Source organism: Thunnus albacares, chromosome 23 (genome assembly GCF_914725855.1).
Source record: "Thunnus albacares chromosome 23, fThuAlb1.1, whole genome shotgun sequence".
Lineage (NCBI taxonomy): Eukaryota > Metazoa > Chordata > Actinopteri > Scombriformes > Scombridae > Thunnus > Thunnus albacares.
In genome coordinates, this window is record NC_058128.1 from 25,319,950 (window position 1) to 25,338,520 (window position 18,571).

The following is an 18,571-nucleotide window of genomic DNA, read 5'->3' on the forward strand; positions in this document are numbered from 1 at the left end:
GTTTATTGATTCAATATAAACTCTTCTTAAGATGATTAAACCCTCCAGCTACAGCCCTGGATCCGGGGAGTGGACAGCAACATGGTCAGTGTAGTTTATTCCTCTCAGTAGTGCAAACACTGAACTGTGTTCCCAGATATGCACAATAAAACTGCATTTAGTTGATTCTCAATAAACTACAATGTATATGTTCATGGTAATGAAGGAACATGTAACACAGTGCAATAGTGTGGCTCTTTATATGTTTGTAATAGTTTTTGGAACAACAGAGCTCTATCACATCTATAACACACATATAACACAGGCAATACTTGTACATAAATTCATTGTTGGTAATGGTGTCTCTCACACACAGACACACACACACACACACACACACACACACACACACACACACACTCTATGAGGGGTCAGAAATAGATTTTTACAGATTACTTAAAAATGCAAAAATGAAACTTACAAATAAAACCATTGGGGTGAAATTTCGAGAATACAAAGGGATGTTGCACTTCTTTTAGTGTATTGCATATAGACTACAGTAGCTATATTGCAGCGGGAGCCATATGTCACACAATGCTACGCAATTTAGAAGCAACTGGTGATTTTAAGGAAAAATAACGTGGATTTAATTCACTCCGATTGACGCAGATTTTACTTAGCTTGGAGATTCTTTAATATTTTCTTATGTTATTGTAGGAGTGTGTGTTTGTGTGTGTGTGTGTGTGGCAATGGTGCCTCGCAGTGGACAGAGCGCAGCGGTATGTTTTCGGTAAATTCCGACTTGAACCGTACATACGCGGAACAAGCCGAGCAGGAGCGGAGCTGTCCGGAACATCCGGCTGTAGCTTCTCAACATAAACAGCAATGGCGGAGGCAGCAGCAGCGTCTACAGCGGCTTCATCAGTAACGGGAGGTTGGACCAAACACGTAACCTGCAGGTAAGACAAGACGAACCTGTATTAAAATATCGAAGATGGTGATATTGCCTATCGTTTGATGTCAAAACAGCGGTGGTTCGGCGGCTGGCGAACGGCTGACAACAGCGACTTGTGAGGTTCGGCTAGCTAGCTGTGGACTCCTGTGTTGTTATGTTCAGTCACATAGAGACCGCTTCGCTACGTTAGCGGCCAGTTTGCTTGCTATGTTATGAGCTGTTAACCCGGCTAGCATTAACAGACAATACACAACACAAAACAAAACAACTGTCATAAAGCAAAGTGATAAAACAATTACGCTAATGTTAACTAGCTGTACAGAGACACTCAACACACTTTCTCTTTAAAACTAACCAACGTTATATCTAGCGAGTTTTCCTGGTTGCTGAGTTTGAACGTCATTACAGTCACATCACCTGCTAGTTGCCATATCCAGACTTCATTAGCTGACGTTATGGGTTGATTTGTTTGTCGTGCTAAGATTAGCTTGAAGGCGTGAACAGTGAAAGTGAAAGACGACATTCAGTTACCTGACTAACAACTCGCGGATTGTTTTTCTGCTTTCTAAATCTACAACGTGAACTCTGACATGCGGCTTTGAAAAGGAATTCATATTTACCATTTAAATGATAGCATACTCAACCTATGGCTGTGAACACACCACTTACTAATGTTACTGAACTTTCGTCCTCTTTTGTATTTCCAGATATTTCATGCATGGTCTTTGCAAAGAAGGAGACAACTGTCGATATTCCCATGATCTGACCAACAGCAAACCTGCAGCCATGATTTGCAAGTTCTTTCAGAAGGGAAACTGTGTGTTTGGGGACCGTTGCAGGTAAAGACTAAACTAAAATCAAAGTTGTTATAATATGGGAATTTATGCCAAATACAAAAATGAGTTTACTGTAGATGTACTTTTTTAAAAATGCTTGCATGTTTGTATTCAGCTGCCATGTTGAAAGTCAGCTGCCACATCTTTAAAATCGCTCCCAGTTGTCAGTTGAACTTCCTTTCTAAAACTGGCTGTGTTCTCAGCCAAGTGACAGCACAGCAGCTTTGCTGGCAGGGGCCTCTCAGAAGTGTTGCAGTCTCTGCTCCTCAAGTGGATCTGACACCTGAGACTGCTGCTTTCTAATTTCAACATGTTGTTGTTCTGTGTGTCTGTGGCACCTCCACATAGCTTCCAGGAACTAGACCCCCAGTGGCCCCTGTAGCAGCTCTGGAGGATGAAATCATGTATTTTAAAAATATTCATTCATGTTTTGTCCTGAGTGTTTGTGGGCTAGTGCGTGTTCAGTATACCAGCCGGTATAAGCTTCTTTCCATGGCCTTTTGTTGAGCTAACAAAGGATGACAACTCCAGTCCGCACATGGACACTTGGCTGATTGTGTTTGAATATGAGAATATTCTTTTGGACAAATTTTCTGTTGTGTTTTGTCTTTGCATTACTTTAGGGCTCCAACTAACTACTTTAATGACAGATTCATCTCCAATTTGATATAAAAAAAAATCTCCCTCTCACCCCCTCTCATATTATTTATATATATAAATAATAAAGAAAACCAGTAAATATTCTCATTTGAGGAATTATTAAAAATCAACTTGAATGTCTAATGAATTATCACAATTGTTGATTATTATCTGTTCATGGACCGATCGTTATTGCTGAGGCTTTTTAAAGCATGCTGTAGTATTGATCACTTTTTACTTGGTTTTATTTCCATTCCCCTTTTTTATAAAAAAAAAATGAGATAGTAGAGACTTGAAAATGGGTTAACTTAGTAATCACAATGAAATAAACGAACATCACGTCACACTCTTCTTCTTCCATATGCTGTCTTTATTCCCTCAAAGATAAGAGGGGAAACGTGAAGGTGGTGGCGGGCTCCTTCAGTATAATTTGGAAGTTAATCATATGATTTCCCACCGTTGCATTCAGTTACACATTCAAATGAAATTTAAATCCACATTACATGATGCTAACACATTTTTATCAAATAGCTTCAAAGACATAACCTTGCTATAAATGGTCTGGAGTACCTCCTTCAAAACATATCTTTTCTCAATTATTCATCATTAAGCTTATTATTGTGTCTTGAGTCTTTTCCCTGTTTGTCTTGCAGCCGCTGTTTTCTGTTCAATTCACAATGTACACTGACGGATTTCCTAGTAGAAGCAAACTTATCTCAGCAAGCTGCTTTTCCCCCAATAGACATGAATGAATGTCAATCAGTGGCTTTCTTTAAAAAAGAAAAAAGCCAAACCCTGCAGCGTGCTTTGAGAAATGGTCATCAGTATACATCTGTTGTAAAGGGGCTTTAACATGCAGTGGTATGGTCCTTTTGAGAAGCAGATTAGGCTCCCGGTCTGTTATCAAGCTTGAATGTAGCCAGACAGCAGCAGCAGCCAGCTCGTACAGACAGTGTCTGCTTGATGTCTGGCTTCAGGAGCATCCATATAGTTATAGACACAGTGGAGGAGCACCCCAGCAGTACCAGCCACGCATTGATTACTCTCATACTAGATCAGTTTTCCTGCTCTACTGCCTGTAGGAAGCCTGTAGTTGAGAGTATATAACACTGAGCTGCTGCTGTTGCTGCTGCTGCTGTTGTTGTTGTTGTTGTTGTTGTTGTGTTAATAAGTCACATTCCTCCATCCTTGTGATGGAGCTGCAGTAAGGAGGGTGTCCTCATTATTTCTGTGACCCCGTGGGGCTCTGCACCCCCCCCCCCTGTATTAAGAGTCCAGAGAAAGGCTCTCGCTGTGGGGGTTTATTATGGTTGAATTCTCTGGGCCCTGTCTATTGTGGTGGGCTCTGTCTCACTCTCTCGCTCCGTCTCTGTGTCTCTCTCCCCCCCCCTCTCTCTCTCTCTCTCTCTCTCTCTCTCTCTCTCTCTCTCTCCTGCAGCCCCCAGGGCCAGACCGAGTGCACTGCAGCCTGCATGGCAATTGCATAACGCTCTCTGTTTCCCTCCTGTTCTCTTTCTCTGAGCTGCCCCCCCCTCCCTCCTCCTCCTCCTCTGCTGTTGCTGGGTTCCCCAGGTTCACTCTGCTGCAGCACCCTTCTCTCTCATTTATGTATGCATGGCTCCAGCAGCCCCCCCTCCTCTCCCATCCTTACTCACCCAGCGCTCCAGTGGCTTTCTGGGAACAGACTGGTTAACTGTGTGTTGTGATGGAGTTGGCCATCATGGAGGAGGCTGGTAGAGAGTCAGGGCAGGTCTTCCTCTTGTATGTCTGTGCGCACACAGACTGTCATGGCCTGTGAGTCATGCTGTATCGTAGCTAAAGAGTTGACTTGTTTTCTGCACTGAGGACACTCTAACAGACAGCTCCATGTGGAGGATATACAGTCATGAAGGCTGTGCCATTAATCATATTAGTATTATTATTGTGATTTTAGATTTCTACATTTAGGAAATGTCATTCTTTCAATGATTCTCTCTGTATTTGTATCAGCAGAGAGATCAGCTGCATCTAAGTACTTCCTAATTTCTCCCAAGTTGAATCAACAAATGACAAGTTTGTGACAAACATCACATGACAAACTGTGCATAAGCAAAGAGCTTGGCGGACAAAAACAAACGGACCCTGTGTGATGGAGTAAAGTAACTGGCTTCAGAAGTAGACAGGCTTTAATTCTTAATTCTCCCCCCGTTCACTGATGTTGATGTTTACGGTGTATTTATTCAACCTAAAGATGAGGGTCAGACACACATTCTTGTGAGTTTCTGTCAACGTTGCAGCACTGTGGATATAACTGAGTATAACCGAGCAATGAAGTGTAGAAAATCTCTGATGTCTGACCACACAAACCTCCAAGACAAAAATATTTCACAATGACAAATGAAATGAAGGCTGGACTGATACTGGAGATTTGGGGCTGCTACTGATATTGGTGATTTAAAAAAAAAAATCCAATATGGCTATATCAACCAATAATGTTATATATAAATAAACACACATTTTTTGTAGTGATCCCTCAAATGTGGTTATCACACACTTGTGACAAAGATATGTAATGGAGATATTTTACAGCTTAACAATAAACTTTATTGTATAAAATGACATCAGTGCACTGAAAGAGTAAACTTCACTGAGAAGTTAACTATTAATAAAACATATGTATGTATATATTCAACTAGAATTAAGAAAAAGGACCAAATATACATAAACGTCTGCCTGTTTAACTTAAAATATATATATGTATATTGGACAACATATATGCCTATAGCAATGTATCTGTGATTGGCTAATATCAGCCTATGACTGATGTATGGATCGGGCTCTAAATGAAATGTTTTTAGTTTTTATGGTCCAGCTTAAAAGGACTTGCTTTGTAGTGGAGATCCTGTACCATCCAGACCCTTACTGGACCCCTAATCCCCCCCCAACCTCCTGTTAACACTGTCACACTATACTCCAAACAGAATATCTGCTGTGTCCTCACAGGCGACACGGCTGGATCGACACCAACATGCAGCTTGTGTGATTTTTACCAGATTGTTACAGTATGTACTGACTTGTTAGAAAAGCCAGTACAAGCGTGTCAACTGCTGCGTCCACACACAGCTTTCTGAATGTGACATGACAGAAAGTTGGCTTCTTACTTTGACCACTCTGTTGGTCCGGTCCCGTCACAAACAGTCCATATCTGGATAAGACACTGGCTCGCAGGGAGCACTTGAACCAGACAGCAGACAATAGTTTAGTTGTGACCTGTTGTCAAGCTACTCACACAATTAACTTAATTATGAGCAGCAGCTGACGTCATCTGCTGCCTGCCGTGTTTGTCATTTAGACGGTGAATGTGATGGTAACTGAATGTTTTGTACAATGAGAGGAAAAACAAGACAACAGATTCTTTAGCTTCAAAGCTCAAGCACATATGTTGTATATAAATCATTTGTTTTTGTTTGTTTTCATAAAATGGTGAAAACTCAAACATATTAGCCTATATATTTAAAAAAAAAAAAAAAAAATCATGGATGGAAAACATGGATGACTCTTTGTGAGTTAGGGTTGTGTGATTTATACCATGAGACAGCATACCATTAATACTGTGTTATCTATACCTTTTTAATCATAATTATTGTGCACAATGATGGAAATCAATGTTGTCTTATGGCAATATTTATTTGATTTACTATATTTCATGTTGAGGTTTTTGCATGATTTAGTGTTACTTTTTGTCAAGTATTCATTTTGCTGGATTCTGATCTGGTTATTATCCATACCATCGCTCCAACTTGCCATCATGATGTATATCAATATTGTCATATAAAACACATCTACAGTGATAGCTCTTTAGTGTGTGTTTTTCCTATCTAGGCAAGAGTCTATCCCCAACATGGCCTGTTTTCATCCCACATGTGTGAGGCTCCTTATCCCAGCTGTTGATCCCAAATATATCCTCAAAACTGGCTCAGCACTGACTCATTAAAATATGATCATTTTCATTGAAAATAAAGTACGTGATCACCGCAAGTAGCATGAATTTATTTCCTTTAGCTCTTTAAACTGTAGGAGTGGTAGGGGAGAAGACCCTGGCTGATGGTATTTGTGGATGATTCTGTACTAGTTTCAGTATTGTTGGATACTAAAGACATTATCTGTTGGGTTCTTTCCTCTACTAAATGATGTAACATCACTCTGTGTCCCCTAATGTTTAGAGCATGACTGCTGAAGGATACGCTATCTGTCTTCCAGGTTGTGAATGTGACCGTTCTTTATAATCCCCCCTGCACAATTAGAGACCTATAAAGAGCTCAGCGGGGGGGAAATGCAAGTTTACATTCCAGTTACATGCTTATTATTTACAGGAGAAGAAAGACAACCCAAATATTCTTTATGAAGCAGAAGCAGCAGACCACGGTGTTCACTTTGACAGATGTTTTATCAAAACTAAAACAGTGTACAGTTCTAGTGAAGGTCATGTAGACTTCAGGCCCATTGTACTATAAATAATAACAGGGTCATTGGCACAAACACTGAACAGGTGCCAGAGATCTATTGTGTCTCTCCACATTTACACATCAGTCTAGGTTTGAAGTTTTACACTGACCCCTGACATTCTTACTGATGGAACAGTTTCCAGAGGCTGAACAGAGTCATCTATTTAACCTTTTTAGAATCAAACAATCTGACTCATGTCTGATGCTTTTTCCCAGACATTAAAGTCTAACAGAAATGTAAGATGTTTTTTTTTTTTTTTCTCATCAATATTTCTCTGTATTTATCTTGCATATATTTCATTCTTATAGGCCTGTCTTCTCTCTTCTGGCTCTAAATCTCCTTCTCCTATATTTACATGATTCATTTCTCCCATAGAGAGGGGGCATATTTACAATAAACTAAGTAACTAAAACCACCTCAGCAGACAAGCGAGCCAAACACCCATTTTACCTTGTATTCCAAAGACTTCAGTGAGCTCATAACTGCAAGTCGTCGGCGTTCTATTCGGCACATCATGAACCTCGGTTGGTGTAGTGCTGGAACGGTAGAAGTTTGGTGCGTTAGTACAGTCTCCTCGTACTGTAACCGTCCTGACCATTTGTGCTTCTTCAGGTTTGAACACTGTAAACCAGCGAAGCATGAGGAGCTGCCAACAACCCAGACGCTGCCGCTGCCCTCCGCCTCGCTGGCTGGTCAGTCAGACCCAGAACCCAGTGGGCCGACACCGGGCCCAGGGGCGCAAGACTGGGTGAATGCTGCTGAGTTTGTCCCAGGACAGCCGTACTGTGGACGGGGTGAGTCACCAGCAGTGATGAAATCAAATTCAATTTTCAACATAACCATTAAGATTTACCAACTTTTATGATGGGGCTGGTCCTCCATAACGTTATACAGTGCTGCTTGAAAGTTTGTGAACCCTTTAGAATTTCCCCTTTCTGCATAAACATGAGCTTAAAAATGAGACAAAAACATTAAACTTATCATTTATTTTTTGTGGAAAATGATCCAATCTTACATATTTGTGGGAGGCAAAAGTACGTGAACCCTTGCTTTTAGTAACTGCTGTGACCCCCTTTTTACAGCAATAACTTCAACCAAAATTTTCTGATACCTGTTTATCAGCCCATCACATCAGCTCCCTCTGCCATGCACACCATTGATGTTCAATGTTCTCCTGATGGTGGACTCATTAACATTGACATTAGCCACTGCAAGAGAGACCTTCAGTTTCCTAGATGTTACCCTGGGGTCCATTGTGGCCTCCTGGACTATTACACACCTGCTCTTGGTGTGATTTTTGTTGTTCGACCACACCTGGGGAGGGTACCGGTGGTGTTGAATGTCCTCCATTTGTACATATTCTGCCTGACAGTCCACTGGTGGACTCCAAACTCTTCAGAAATGGTTTTGTAACTCTTTCCAGCCCGCTGAGTATCAACAACTCTCCTACGGTCCTCAAAAATCTCCTTTGTTTGAGCCATGACACACTTGCACAAACCTGTGTTGTGAAGCTCAGACTTTGATAGTGAAGACCCAGATTTCTCTTCTTTAAATAAGGCAGGACCTCCCAGACTCACATGTGATTGTCATCCCATTGATTGAAACACCTGACTCCCCTCAAATGAATTGACAATCCTAGATGTGCACACACATTTGCATCAATCTGATCACAAGTGAACAGCTCTAAGTACAGGTGTGAATGCACCAAAGATGCATTGAGGACGCATTGAGATCCGATCACTCAGACCACAGGTCAGAGCTGCATGTGGCCACATTCTTTTAGCAGTGTAAATGCAATGCATCCTGGGCCACACTGAAGGACCGCCTACTCAACTCACGTCCTCTATTGTCTTGTCCGCTTGTCTGTCTCAATAGTTTCCTCTGTCCTGTCAAGTTGATATCTACAGTTTTTATTTTTGCTGCGCTGCTCGACATAATGAGCTCAGGATTTATCAGGACGGCTGCTTTACTCACAATCATTTCACTGTATGAACCTGGACTGTCTGTGTGTAACAGCTGACCCTTTGCACGCGTGGAACACAGAACATCAATTAACATTAGATCCTGACCGATCCTGTCGGCATGTTGGGATTATTTAAATAATCAATGAAGTTACGCTGCTGTGCCTCATGTGTAAATGCACCCAGCATACCAGTCCTCCCACCGCTTTAAAACAACAACGAATTCAGTCTTTGCAAACAGAAATGATGTGCTTGTTTATTTGCATATAGAGTGGGGGGGGAAATGAGATCCGATCACAAGCGGTCACTGGACGGATGTGGAGAAACATGTCAATGCCAGGTGTAAACAGGGCCGCCGTGTGATTGGCCCGTTTGTTAGGCTGCTGTGTCATTCTAACCAAACAGCCCCAACCAAGAGCAGCTGAAAAGGAGGTTCTCTGTTCTCCTTCAAGTGATAATTCATGTGTATTCCTCTTGGTTTGTTTGTAAGTTAGCGTGAACACAAAACAGACACAAATTCAAAGACAACAATGTATTTTTTTTTTTGTCTTTGTCCGTACCAAGTGAACCTGACAGGTGTGCAAGAGGCCATAATGATGCCAAGCTCCACTTTCATGTAGTGTCAAGATCAAATGAAAAGTCAGTTCAGTTTAGTTGTGAGCGACATGGCCAAAAATATTGTCATCATATTTTTTTTCATATTTATCAATGATTATCACAATATATATTTAATACCACTTATAGGTACTGTTTTATTAAGATTGAGTTGAATTTGAAGTTCAGGGATTGAAACCTAAATAGATTTATTTACAGTGGTGCTTTTGGTATGAACACTGTAACTATAAAGACCTATGTTTTTTACGTTTCCAGCATGTGTGGAGGTTTTTTGTTTGTTTGTTTGTTTGTTTTTCCTTGTTTTGGCCCCACACGTGTCAGCTGTCGCCTGAGTGATTGTGCAGATGAGGGTTGTCCCAAAAAATGCAGAACAGAGATTTTTCCCTGTAAATGAGTCATCAGTTCATCATAGTTATTGTTGGTTGTTTGTTTTTTTTGTGATAATTATCAAGATCATTTTCTGGCTCAGACCTACTTAAATAACATTTTGAGTCTGTACAATTTAAAACAACTTGTTGTTCAGGTGGGGAAGGTTTGTCCTCACATCAGATTCTCATATGAATGGTTGTGGGGGGGCCAGAGTAAGCATACTCACAGTGAGGCTGGAGTTTGTTTCAACTGACACAAAACAAGTGTGTCTAAATGTTTTTCCCTCTCTGCTGCTGGATTGTTTGTATCAGCTGAGCCAGTGAAGGCAGAGAGCTCTGCTCCTCTCATTGAGGAGTTGGACAGTGACACGACACAGGACAACAAAGAGTTGAGGAAGCAGCTTTGTCCGTACGCTGCCGTCGGAGAGTGCCGGTACGGTCTCAACTGCGCCTATCTCCACGGCGACGTGTGCGACATGTGCGGCCTGCAGGTGCTCCATCCCACTGACAACAATCAGCGCTCAGAGCACACAAAGGTAACCGTTTTGACACACTATCATGCCGTTCCAGGAACCACAGGGTGTGTAGCTGGAGGGTCCGCATTCACTCACAGAATGCTCTGTCTCCTATAGGCATGCATCGAGGCCCATGAGAAAGACATGGAGATTTCATTCGCCATCCAACGCAGCAAGGACATGATGTGCGGCGTGTGTATGGAGGTGGTGTTTGAGAAGGCCAACCCGAGCGAGCGCCGGTTTGGCATCCTCTCCAACTGCAGCCACTGCTACTGTCTAAAATGCATTCGCAAGTGGAGGAGTGCCAAGCAGTTTGAAAGCAAAATCATTAAGTGAGTCACTCATAGATGGTTTGTTTTTAAATGAGGGAAGGAGGACAGGCTGTTCTATCAGGGTTTGGGGAAGGGAAGGAGTTTTTTTTCAATGGGATACCCAGTAAATAGTTGCTTCCATCACTCTAGGACTTCATGGTAAATGATCTTAAATGCTTGTCTCTGGTGGATGTTCCTCAGGAGATCAGCAAATATTTGTAGCAGGTCCATGTGACAACATGGTGTAGAATGAGTTTTTCATTTTGAGCTAGTTGACAGAATCACTGATAAGCTCTAACCAGCAAACATCTGATATGTCTTCTCAATAAATGTTTTAAACAGGAATGAACTATCAAAGTTTCCATTGATGAATCTTCTTGATTAATCAAGATCCATACATGGACTAATCATCTCAGCACTGCTATCTGTAACGGTCCCATCAGTTGTATTAAGGTGATGATGTTTCAGTTTCAATCTACAGGACTCATAATGAATACATGAAGGACTTTTTTATTCCTTTTACATGGTATTGCTATTTATAAATCATCTGTGCAGGAAGTTGCAGAGAAAGATTTCTTCCATCTGTGCTGGAAGACAGACTGTGTTTGCTTGTCTGCTCTGATTTGAAATAAGAGACAGAGTTAAGTGTGTAAGACAAGCAAATACATCATTTGAGATATACATAAGATATGCAGATCCACTGAGTCAAGATCATGTCAGCATGACATTGGACTGTCTCCATATTCAAGGAAAACATTTTTCTCTTCCAACTAAGCAGATTTTTCATCTCCTTTTTTGATTCTATTTTAAACTTTGGAATTCAACTTTCACTTAGTAAATTTTGATCAAATTTAAATACTTTTGAAAAGAATTCCAAAGCAGCCTCCAGTACTTCACATGATTTTCAATTTGTTTTCAAGTTTGGTAATATGTAGATTTTTTTTTTTTTTTTTTTTTTTGAATGTCTTAAAGAAAATTTTGATACGGAGTCAGGTTAACCAAAGACAAAGACTATGAGGAAAAAACAGGCTGCTTTTGTAAATATCAATCAAAGTGTGAGGGCTAAACTCAACACTCAAAGTTCCTACACTGTGTGTGACACTGAAGTTTAGAAATGTGCATGTCAGTAAGAGATTAGTCTTTCCTCTCTTCGTGGTGTCTTGTTATTTCATTCTTTTGCTGCATCTATACATTTTTTTCTACACATTCTAAAATAAAATCTCATGCAGTATTTAACAAATGTACAACATTTGATATACAGCTGACGCTTCAAAATCATTTCACAACCAGGTCAGGATGCCATCCTGGCTCAATCCTAGAGACCACATAACTCATCTTTTAGGCCGTATTCACACCAAATCAAAACGCCAGTCGTCCCATTCATTTGAATGGGGGTAGTGCATTTCGTCTGCAGCCGTTTTGGCGGCTACGGTGCCGCACCGGACTGCAGCCGGAAAGTTGAGCCAGAGTCAACTTTTGGAGAAACGCAACCCGACGTCACTGTGGCTAAAGGCTGCGGTGGCCAATCACAGCTGGAGATCAGATGGATCAGAGCTGTAAACTCTGCCATGAGGGAGTACGAAGACATTACTAGGATGAGGAGAGGACATTTCTCTTCATTTGATAATGTTAAAAGTAGAGTAGACTGTAGTCTGCTTCCTGACTTGTTATAAAAAAGACGAGAGAGAGCAGCTGTGGTCGAGTGAGCTAAAGAGTGAATGAAAAGAGGGAGTGCTGGTAGAGAGAAAGCCGGTGAATCAGATCAGTAAAATGTTATTTTCTAAATGTTTCACAGCGGATACGTTCTAGAGCACAAATAAACACACCCACACCCACACCCCCCCCCACACACACCTCCGCTCAACCCTGCAGCTTTACACCGCACCGCCTGATTTGGTCTGAATACGGCCTTACATTAGTCATATGTCAGTCAGTCAAGTGTGCCTACCTATCTATGACTCTTTCCACCACTTCCTTTTTGCTTGCAGATCTTGCCCAGAGTGTCGAATCACATCCAACTTTGTCATCCCAAGCGAGTACTGGGTTGAAGATAAAGACGACAAGCAGAAACTCATCCAGAAATACAAGGACGGCATGGGGTACAACTGCACTAACTGTTACAGTGAAGCAAGTCATTAGAGAAACGAGGACACAACAACTGTAGTTTTCACCAAAGATAAAGCAGATATTTCTTTACTTTTTAAAGGCATTTAATAAGACTTATTTTCTGTCTGGCTTCTTTTAAAACTGGTCTACTAAAGCTGGCCTGTTAAACACTTGAGTATCAGCAAATAAAAGTCCATTATTTTCCCTGCAGGTTTGGAGTAGAAAGCTGTTGCTGTGTGGTTGTATGAGAATCATCTTAGGAGTGGGATGTGAATCTGTGGGAGTGGGCGGATGCAGGATTTAAGAAACTGTCCTGTGCATATCTTTACTCTGAAACACTGACTTTTTTTTTTTGTCTTTTTTAAATAATGAAAAGCTCCACTGACAAAACGTCTATCATCCAAGAATCAATCAATGTTGCTCCATTCCTCTGGTGTATTTATGTGTTGCTGTGTGTATTCTCTGCTTTCCCTTTTTGTCTTTCCTCTCCAGGAGTAAACCGTGTCGATACTTTGACGAGGGTCGTGGAACATGCCCTTTCGGCTCAAATTGCTTCTATAAGCACGCTTTTCCTGATGGGCGGCTGGAGGAAGCTCAGCCACAGCGAAGGCAGACTGGATCCAACAGCAGGAGCCGGGTAACAATTAACACTTTCACCAGCATATACTCCAACTAAAAATACATTAGTATTTGTACTAATAAATACATTAGTATTGTTGCTACCAAGATTTCACAGTTTGTATTATAAGAGCCAGCGTTTTCAAAAGCCAACACTGGTTTATCTCAGAATGTTTGTGTTCATTCAACAACATCCTTCCTTGTGGTAGCTGTTGCTACAACCTTAAAAACACCTCGACTGTAGCACCCCCTGCTGGATGTGGACAGTAGTAAGAGTAAGAACAGGCAGAGTCTGAGATGTAAAGCAGTAACCATGCTTATTATTACCTTACTGAAATGTCCTGTATTTCCTGAGAGTAGCGAGTTGTTTATGTGTTGACTGAGTCTGTGAATAGTATTTTAAAGTGTATATAAAGGTAGTAGTGTGACAGGACTAATGTATGGACCTGCGTTAATATCAGGGCTCAATTTCTGTATTTAACAAAATATACCAGGAAATGTATCTGCGTTCAATGAGATGATTTAAACTGGTGAAATTTGAATAAGATCATCAATAACAGAAAGGCCCAGAGAAAATGATTCATAAACTAGTTTAGCTATTTATTGTATTTATACAGCATCAGTAGCTCATCTCTGGTTTTCACTTTATGTACAAAGAACAAGTGTTTCTCATTGCAGAAGGACCTCTTTGTGTCTTGTTGGAGCAACAACTTTCTCATGTGTGGGAACATGAACATTTTTTTAAATACTTGTATTTTTCAGTAAAAAAAAATCTGTTAAAACTAATGAGCCTTCATGACATTGTTCAAGGGTTTCTATCTTTCTCATCACTCAGCAGGTTCTATTTTTTACACTTTCCATTCCTCAGAAACGGTAGCTAAAAATGTTTTGACAAATTGTCCACCCCTGGAGTCAGATATAGAAGCCTCATTCTGACAGGTAATAAAAATTAAAAGTTAGGAATGATTTAATAAAATAAAAAAAATTAAAAAACTTTGATGGTAAGTCAAAATGATTTAAAAATGTGGCCTTTTATAAGAGATCAAGTCAAAATTCTTATTATTTCTCTCTTCCTGGAAGAAATGGACTTCTATATATAGACCAGGCTTTACAAAGGCACCGTGTGAGCCTGACAGCTCTATTAGTTATTTTCCCCAGAATACATTTCTTGTCTTAAAATAAAACTCCTTCTCTTCGTCGCCCCCAGAACTCGAGGCGAACACCGCTGTGGGACATCTTTGACGAGCGGGAAAGCACCGATTCCTTCGACAACGAGGACGAGGAGATGGTGACGTTTGAGCTGAGCGAGATGCTCCTCATGCTGCTCGCCGCGGGGACCGACGACGAGGTGACGGATTCAGAGGATGAATGGGACTTGTTTCACGAGGAGCTGGACGATTTCTATGAGATTTACCTATAGCAGTCCCACCCACTAACCCCCCCCTTACCCCCCCCCCCATCCCCCCACGTATACTAGACACTAGAATGGACTGTCTTGTGCGAGTGATGGACAGTAGCTTTTCCCCACCCCCTGTATTGTGGCGGTGCCTTTAAGCAGGCCATTAAATGAACTTAAAAAAAAAACAAAAAAAAATCCCAACAAGTCAGTGCGCTCGTGCTAAACATTTTCTAGACATCTATCCTTGTGAGTCTATCCTTGTGCGGTTCTTGTTAAAAGGAAAAATAACAAAATGACAAAAAGAACTCAATATAAGATTTAACTAAAATTATAACTTACTTCAAATATTGCTAATAAACATTGTCAAGTTTATTTGTGGGTGTGGGTTTGACTTGTTTATCATCTACCCAGGTGTTTGTACATACTTCTGAGACTCTGAGGATGCACTTGAACTTACTCAGCACCATTTACTGTGATCGTGATGGGCATGTTGTAAGATTTTACATACGGTTTTTGAATGCCGGAAATTCTTTTTTTTTTTTTTTTTTTCTTTATTAAAGTCGCTGATCGCCAATATATTGTGCTGATGTTTAATAAATTTACCATATTTACCATTTACCACACCATCTTCATGTTGTACTGAAAAGTATTTACTGTGTTCCCCAGAATTCTGTAGTTGCTTTTTTTTTTTTTTTTTCAGGGTTAAAAAGCCATTCATGTGGCATTTACAACATTTTGGAGCACAAAACTGTCCATCAAAGCCCACTCAGTGAAACTCATGTAGGATCTGACCCTGATCAGGATGTTTCAGTCACTTAGCTAGCTCAGGAAATCTTCTTGGCAACACATAAGGTGGAAATAAATGATGCAGTAACATTTCTTCTGACCAGGAAAGGTCTCTTTCATTAAAAGCCAATATGGATGAATTAAGAGAACAAGATACTCTTTCAGTATGGCTCCATTTATTCCAAAAGTTTTATACTGAGCACATACGCTGAAACTCCTCACGCTTCCATATTGAGCCCACAGAGCATGAGACTTCCTCCGGGTGAATCACCTCAACTCCGACTTGTGAAAAATAATTTACTGATAAAGCTCTTTTTAAGACAGAATTTCCTTTTTCCCCACATTTTAATTTTTATAAGATTTGATGAGCTGCTTAGTGACTGAAGTGTCAGAGTTACAGGGAGGGAGATCCAGCACTGTGATGGATTGTATGACGGTCCTGGATCAGGGCTAAACCTAAGTGACCCCCACCTTCCTCTCACTCACACACACACACACACACACTTGGAAACATACTGCCTTTTGAATGAAGAATGAATTGATAAGTGAAATGTCATGTCAGCTTTTCTCTCTGTAATCCATTCTCCTGTAGTTATGCGTAAAAATCAAATTGGCCTCATACATCAGCAAACTGCTACTTCATTCAAATAGACAAAAAAAGATCCTCAATACTGCGTAACCCCCCCCTCACCCCCCCCAAATTCATCCTTCCTGAATCTCAGTATCCAGGAACACCTGTGGTACCAGAAGGCAAGACCTTCCTCAGAACCAGGCTAAAGAGTTGAACACTCTTTCAGCAGACTTACAGTGCAGATAATCATTTCCCACCGGTGTGAAGTGTAGATTCACTGCTCTCTGTGGGCTTTAGTGACTCATATTAATGCATATTAAGCCGTGCTGCAGAGACACTCGTCCACTGACTCCTGATAGCTGGTCTCAACCTGTTAAACTCCATCGGAATGCATATGTTTATACTGAAATGTGTGTTTTCTATGTTCCACAGCCATCCATCTTAACTTGAAATTAAAGTTTATTATCAATCTCTTTGCTGTGTGGAGTCTATATCTTTTCTATGTCTTGTCTCTTGAATTATGGAATAAGAACATAAAACTATTTCAACTTGAAAACATGTTTGTTCTGCCTTCAAATGATAAGGAGTGAGTACTAGTTTGTTCAGTAGTTCTAATGTACATCTTACTACATTAAAGCTGCACTTTACTTAAAGATGGATAAATAGACTATCTGTGTCGCTCATAGTGATGAACTCAGCGCTACGAGCTTCTTAGCTTCTTTTAGCTCATTGGTTTGGTTTTATAAGCCTGCACGCTCCACTCTTATCTGTCATTTCCAGCAGCAGCAGCAGTGAAAACACTCTAATAAACTCACTGTTCACTACCTGCCCAGCACCAGATGGCAGACACACACACAGTTAGAAAGTAGCTGGTGAACATAGTGCAGCATTTAGCAGCTAAAGAGACAAATATCTTTCTCAAACAAGACAAGAGTGAATATTGAACTTCCATTCATCAGGTGGATGAAAATGAATGTTAGTATTGCTCTTTGCTGGATGTGTATTTGCTAACACATTCAACTTTATAATGTGATAATATGTCAGTACTGTGTTTTCACCTTATTCAGCTGCCCTCAAGTGGCCAAAAAAATCTATTAGTTTTTCTCAATGGCTTACACACTATAACTGGACCTATTAACTAAACACCCCAAACCATGATGCCATCTACCAATAGACCAGACCCATTTCCCAAAACACTATTCCCCTGTTTTCACTCATGCTCATTGAGAAAGCACTGGCATTCAATATCATTAACGCAAGTCATCACAGCTGGAACCCAATTAACACACACAGTTCCCCAGGTGGAAACACAAAGAGTCAAATTGTTCACACAGCTATCTGATAGAAAACAAGGCCATGAGTCAGTTCACTTGTGTTGGAACAATGGATCCACAAAGACCTGAGGCAGAGTAAATGTGATTTCTTTCTTTATGTACAAACTGTTTTTTTTTTTCCTTTGGTTGATATTGGTAAATACATGGAAATGATTTTACTGTATTCTACATTCCTTATCAGTTGCATAATTTACAGTACATTTACTTTCTCATTCAATTTCCGTTTAATTTACCACAGTATACTGAAGGATTAAACTTTTTGAAAATGTATACATGTGTCTTTATCTTGTGTTCATCATGTAAAGGAAGTTGGAAGTTCAAAACATACAACAAACACACAACACAGCAAGACTGCAATCAAACAAGAACGCTTTCAGAGTTATCAAATGCAATTAATGCTGGAATGTACAATGATTCGTTAAGAGTTTAATTTGATTAGTAAATGACATTCAACTCATGATTTTATGTCATAAGAACCGAACTCATCATTAGAAGTTTAGAAATATGAAATCAACCTGAAACTGACAAACATTTCTATTGTAATGATACTAGAATAGTTGATTATCTAAGTAGTATCCTTTTAATATGTGAAGCAATGTTTATCTGAAGATGATCCTGCGTTCATATCCTGGACAAGCCTGTTTGTCACAAACTGGCTGGAGGAATGTGACAGGGAGGTAAAGTAAACAAACACAAACAATGAAAGCAATGCATGCTTGTGTGGCATATCTGAAGGAAGGGTGAGAGAGAGTGAGCACATGGAGCAGCTTTTACAGCCTCTTTATCTCTTATTATTACTATCATCCATAATTTACACCAAATGAGGGAATATTTCATATCACAGAATGACAAGTTTTCCCCTTCACACTATACGGGATTTTCTCTGAGTTCATCCCACCATCGCTGGCAGTAAATCAGACTTCCGTCGTAGTAAAATACATTTTGCAGTTGATGTCATAGCACATGAGACAGTTTTGCTCTGAGAGATCTAAATCTCTGTGAGACAACACATCACAATCCTTCAAAAGAGCCACTCTGATCCATCTTAACATCTCTGTGTACACAGAAATCATAATATGTTTTTGTCTTCTCC

At 40.4% G+C, this 18,571-nt stretch overlaps 1 protein-coding gene across 1 annotated transcript; it reads left to right on the plus strand.

Annotated features, from left to right (window-relative positions):
- Positions 1–646: 646 nt before the first annotated feature.
- Positions 647–16,617, plus strand: mkrn1 (makorin, ring finger protein, 1). Its single transcript, XM_044342748.1, has 8 exons — positions 647–938; positions 1,642–1,773; positions 7,507–7,688; positions 10,151–10,374; positions 10,471–10,685; positions 12,653–12,763; positions 13,263–13,407; positions 14,596–16,617. The coding sequence occupies exons 1-8, from the start codon at positions 865–867 to the stop codon at positions 14,806–14,808; spliced, it is 1,296 nt and encodes a 431-aa protein (XP_044198683.1). The 5' UTR covers positions 647–864; the 3' UTR covers positions 14,809–16,617.
- The last annotated feature ends 1,954 nt before the right edge of the window (positions 16,618–18,571 follow it).